Source organism: Cyprinodon variegatus, unplaced genomic scaffold (assembly GCF_000732505.1).
Source record: "Cyprinodon variegatus isolate N-32 unplaced genomic scaffold, C_variegatus-1.0 Scaffold32, whole genome shotgun sequence".
Classification (NCBI taxonomy): Eukaryota; Metazoa; Chordata; class Actinopteri; order Cyprinodontiformes; family Cyprinodontidae; genus Cyprinodon; species Cyprinodon variegatus.
Window position 1 is genome coordinate 2,177,185 of NW_015150485.1, and position 5,871 is coordinate 2,183,055.

At 39.6% G+C, this 5,871-nt stretch overlaps 1 protein-coding gene across 1 annotated transcript in view; it reads left to right on the top strand.

Annotated features, from left to right (window-relative positions):
• The window catches only part of LOC107102235 (leucine-rich repeat transmembrane neuronal protein 4-like), a 17,781-nt gene extending 12,142 nt beyond the window's left edge, over window positions 1–5,639 (top strand). The window contains exon 2 of the mRNA XM_015401453.1: window positions 3,776–5,639. Coding sequence (XP_015256939.1) covers window positions 3,776–5,343 — 1,568 coding nt within the window. The 3' untranslated portion in view covers window positions 5,344–5,639. The remainder of the gene's footprint in view (window positions 1–3,775) is intronic.
• Window positions 5,640–5,871: the final 232 nt, after the last annotated feature.

Below are 5,871 nucleotides of genomic sequence, written 5' to 3' on the forward strand. Positions count from 1 at the left end.
TCTACGCCTGCTGGATGGATCTATCTTCTCCTAAATATTTTATTAATCTGAAAACTGATCCTACAACTAAATTTAAAAATGATGAACACCCTCAGTCCATGATTCCTGGTTTCTTCATCAGTTTCAATGTCAAGGCAGAAGTGTAATAACAGTAATTCACACACTTGAATTTCAGGCTCCAAATTTGTCAAGCCCAGTGCTAACACTATATCTTCACAAGCAGCTTGTGTTCATTATTCCTACAGTTTTGTTAAATTGCAGATTTTTTTTGAAGAGTGCACTTGATGATACTTTATCAAACCAGGAATCCATAAGCCATTTTTTATCCATGTGCAGCAACTAGAGTGTAAAATGTAGCCAAACTTAATAAAGAAACACCTGTATACCAGCTTTAAAAAATTAATAAAAAAAACATAAAACAAATAGTCAGATCACTTAAAGTCACAAAACCAGATAGGGCCTTGTATGAGAGTACTGGTAAAGTAAATAAATCGGAAATCTATTGCATTATCAGATTGATATGTATTGGGTCAATAGATTAGTTTGACAAGGAGATGAGAGAAACAACGCCTAAATGTAGACACTTAGCTAAAGGCCACTTTAAAACCAAACCACACTTCCTTAAAATGTTAAATACTGTAGTGATACAAGAAGTTCATGCTAAAAGGTCACCTACTAAGTGTTGAATTCATAAACGGAATAGTATAGGTTTAACCTGTAGCTGCACAGTAGTCTATTAGTTTTTAGTGTCTATTTAGTTTTATTATATGTTTAAGAAGTACTATTTCTATCTCTTCTAATTATTTATGTCGTCATGTCAGGACTAGTCTGAGTAGTTTAATATACTGTATGGGATTTCAGGTATAAATGTTATTTTCTTGAAAATGTCTCATGTAATAACTTCTGTTCTTTTAAAAAACTTTTATAAAATTGCATAAATTCAGTGTTTTAATTTTACTATCTACAGTGAATACAGCCTTACAATGAATGCACCATAAAGTTTCCAGAGCCCTATTTTTATCCATATTTGGATTTATTCTTTCCAAAAGCAATCATTGCTCCAGTTGCAGAAGCAGATCAGTCATGGAAAGTGAGATTTACTCAGCCTGGGAAAAATCAGCATGAAAGAAGTGATAGTTGTGTCTACAGTCCTGGAGGCGTTTCAATTTAGACTCCAGTCATTTCATGTTTAACCAAACCAAAGCAGAACAGATTCAGTCTGAATCATTACTTTTTGCTTTCTACTGGTCCAAAAACATCACTATAACCCCCAAGGAATGAACATTCACTACACCTCTCTGCAGCATCAAACAACTACCTGAAAGCTAGTTTTGTGGATTTCTGTGAGTGTGTGATTCAGTGCAAGAGTACTAGTGATGTCTTTTGTTGTGTTCTAGAGTCCCCTAACAACAAAGTCTAAATTTGTCTTTAAAGTTGGACTAAGGGATTGTAGTAAACATAGCTAATATATTTTAATAAAAGATGTATTAAAACTCCAGGTATGTGAAATTGAAATACTTTTTAAGGAAGGTCATAAAAAAAAAAACATTTGTGTGTATATATATATATATAAATATACACACTATATGACTATATACATATATATATTTACATTATTGTGTTCTCACTATGGCAAAACTATGAAACACTAAAAGGCAAAAAACTGCCTTTTTTTGTAAGGAACTTGTTTGGGTTTTAAACATTGCAAGATAGACTACTAAATTATTCAGCTTCTCTCTTACTCTAGCTACTACAATATTCTTTATTGCGTATTATAAAAACCGTGTACTTAAAAAGGTATGGTTTAAAACAAGAAGGATTTCAAGATGGCATTAAAGTTTTTGAACATTATCAGTTAAAAAACTTTTGTTTACAATTATTAAATATAGGTTGTATAACATTAGTTCATTTAAACACGAATAAATGTTAGGAAATGGTATATGAATAATGTTTTGCATTCATCCATCCATTTTCCATCACGCTGGTGTCTGTTTGCGGCTGTGAGAGGCAGGGTACACCCTGGACAGGTCGCCAGTCCATCACAGGGCAACTCAGAGACAAACAGGACAAACAACTATTCACACACTAACTCACACCTAAGGAGAATTTAGAGAAGCCAATTTACCTAACAGCCATGTTTTTGGACTGTGGAAGGAAGCCGGAGTACCTGGAGAAAACCCACGCATGCTCAGGAAAAGATGCAAATTCCATGCAGAAAGACTTTAGAAAACTAAATGAGCCATTTAGTACATTTGGCGTATTTAGGACCTTATACAGTACACCTTAAGCCCTGGTGATATTTTTTTAACTGTGTCAATATGAACAAATCGCTTTTTGGGGAAGGTTATTGTTTTATGGTTACTTCACTTCTTTCTCTTTTTAAAAGTTTAGATTTGACACTTAATTCAATCCCCAAATTTACTTTTAATTTTTATGTTGCATTTTAATTGTTTAATATCTCCAAATGACTCAAAGTTCTTTTGAATATTCCTAATGTGTAAAGAAGTATTCCTGGCTGGGATAAAACATTTTTATGCCTAAATACTTCAGATCAGATGTTTATGAAAAACACCTTCAATCCAAAAAGTCAATCCAAATTTATTTCTACATTAAAATAACTTTTTTATTAACAAGGAAAAATAAATAGTACACATGTATCTTATTTTTTTGTCTTGGCTTTGGAACAATGAACCAGCTCTTCATCCTCTGCAGGGTGTTTGAGGCTTAATGGGAATTTGCCCAACCAGCTTACATGTACTCTCTCGACTTGGAGAAGGCTTTCCACTAGGTCCCTTGTCATACTTTGTGGGGTTTGCTTTAGGAGTCAGCCCTCTACTAGGCTAGCTACTCTTTGTATAAGCGGAGCAGGAGCCAGGTGGGCATTGGACAAGTTGGACCTGTTCCCGTGGCATGTTGGATTCTACCAGGGCTGTCCTTTGTCACCGGTCCTTTTCATAACCTTTATGGATATGAGTCTAGACATAGCCAAGGACCAGAGGGGGCCTGGTTAAAGGATCAGTTGATCACATCCCTGCTTTTTGTGGATGACGTGGTTCTGCTGGCTTCCTTATTCCAGGACCTACAGCATGCACTGGGGCGGTTTATAGTTGAGTATGAACCACCTGGCATGGAAAGCACCTCCTCCATGTCAGAGGTCCTGGTTTTCAACTTGAAAAGGCTGGCTTGTTCCCTTCAGGTAAATTCCTCCTTGAGAGAAGGAGTTTAAGTATCTTGGTCCCGTTTATGAGTGAGGAGAGAATGCTGATGCTATACCGGTCTGTCGTGGTTAAGATGGAGATGAGCAAAAAGGCACAGCTCTTGATTAACCCGTCAGTCTATGTTCCTACCCTCACCTATGGTTATACTGTAACATCGGGATCATGACTAAAATACTGAGATTCTGGAAACAATTTGCTGAAATAAGCTTTCTCTGCAGGGAGGCTGACTCTCCCTTAGAGAAAGGGTGAAGACTTGGTTCATCCGGGTGGGGTTAGAGTAGAGCTGCTTCTCCTCCACATCTAAGGAAGTCAGCTGAGGTGGCTTGTACATCTTTTTTGGATTCCCCTGGGACACCTCCTTTGCTATGTGTACCAGGCACCTCCCACCGGAAGATGGCTTCCTTGGGTTCCCCCAGTAGAGCTCGAGGAGGTGTCTGCCGAGATCTCTCAGAGTCTCTACTGACTGCTGCTTACACGACATTGTACCGGATGAACCAGTATACAACGACATGTATCTTATCTGCTAACCTTTTTCTTGTTTTTATTTTTCCCTTTAGGCTCTGCTCTACAGCGTCACTGGCTATTGTTCCAACTCCTGATGCAGGTGTGGCTGGCCGCAAATCCATCCCTGAGTGACCGCCACTGCCCTAAGAGTTGTCGCTGTGATGGAAAAATTGTTTACTGTGAGTCAAGCGCCTTTCGTGATGTCCCCAAGAACCTCTCAGGAGGATGTGAGGGCCTGTCATTGCGGTATAACAGTCTCTCCAGTCTTCGTGCAGGCCAGTTTGTTGGCCTCAACCACCTTATCTGGCTCTACTTGGACCATAATTACATTGCCTCTGTGGATGCAATGGCTTTCCAGGGGGTCCGCAGGCTTAAAGAACTAATTCTTAGTTCCAACAAGATCACATCGCTTCAAAATACAACATTTCATCCTGTTCCTAATCTGCGGAATTTGGACTTGTCATACAATAAATTACAAGCATTGCAACCCGGGCAATTCCAAGGTTTACGGAAGCTTCTCAGCCTTCACATACGGTCTAATTCCCTAAAAACTCTGCCAATGCGTCTCTTTCAAGATTGTAGAAATCTTGAATTCCTTGATCTTGGTTACAACCGCCTGCGGAGTATCACTCGTAATGCACTTTCTGGCCTCGTCAAACTCACTGAGTTGCATCTGGAGCACAATCAGTTCTCCAAGATCAATTTCTCCCATTTTCCTAGACTCTACAATCTACGGGCTCTTTACCTGCAGTGGAATCGCATTCGGTCAATGAGCCAGGGCCTTACTTGGACCTGGGCCTCTGTCCAGAAACTGGATTTATCTGGAAATGAACTTACAGAAGTTGATCCTGTTGTTTACCAATGCTTACCGAACCTGCAATCTCTCAACCTGGACTCTAATAAGCTAACCAATGTTTCTCAGGAGGTTGTTGATGCTTGGATCTCCCTTACCATGATTAGTTTAGCAGGAAATGTTTGGGACTGTAGCCCTGCCATCTGTCCTCTGGTAGCTTGGCTCAGAAACTTTAGAGGGGCAAAAGAGACAACAATGATTTGTGCCTCTCCAAAGAAAGCCCAGGGAGAGAAAGTGATGGATGCAGTAGAAGCCTTTGGAGTTTGTCAATCAATTCAAGGGACAACACTCACAATGAGTGTTACTCCAAACCTATCCAGTGTCCCCATGCAGACAGAGCATAACCCATCTATTCTGGCTTTACCAACTAATTCTGGAAAGAGAGCTGATGGATCTCCTTGGGGTCCTACATCATTAGCAGTTACCCCACCTGTTGCACTTCCTCCAGAGCAAGACCTGGAGCCCGTATCATTCCATAAGATTGTGGCTGGAAGTGTTGCCCTGTTTCTGTCTGTTGCAATGATCCTGTTGGTAATATATGTGTCTTGGAAGCGCTACCCTAACAGCGTCAAACAGCTCCAGGAGCACTCTGCAGCAGCACGTAAGCGTCGCAAGAAACCTCGAGAGACAGAGCGCACACTTAGCTCCCCTCTGCAGGAGTACTATGTGGACTACAAGCCCAACAATTCTGAGGCCATGGATGTTCTGGTCAATGGTACAGGACCATGCACGTACACCATCTCAGGCTCCCGGGAATGCGAGGTATGACCTACACTATAATCCACAATAAAGAAGTTATTACAGGCAAATTACAAATGGAAAGAAATGACTTCTTGTATTTAGCTGGGTCTGTGAAAAGTTTCCTCAAATCTATCTTTGGAGGCCATATTTGTTTTATTACAGATTTGAAAGAAATATAGATAAATTGCATTTTTTTCAGAACTATATATGCTTAAGATTATGCTATTTTAAGTTGGTTTTGTTTCCTTGTATAGAGCTCACAAGCTGGTAGTCTGAGTTTGAATGCTTTTAAATAATAAGAATACATAAATAAATTTTTTTGACACTAGGGACTTTTGTTTGAAAGTGAGCTGTCACAACAACAGGTTGAGAGAGGGAGGAGGAGACATTCAGCAAGAGTCAATTGGTCAGGAATCAAACCCATGACGACCAAGGACTTATGGGTTAAACCCCTGTGCCACTGCTGCACCCTGTTTTTAATACTTTTTTAAAAACCATGATTTTGATAAAAAGCTAAAGGTTGGCATCCAGATGCTGGATGTGAATAACAGTGGA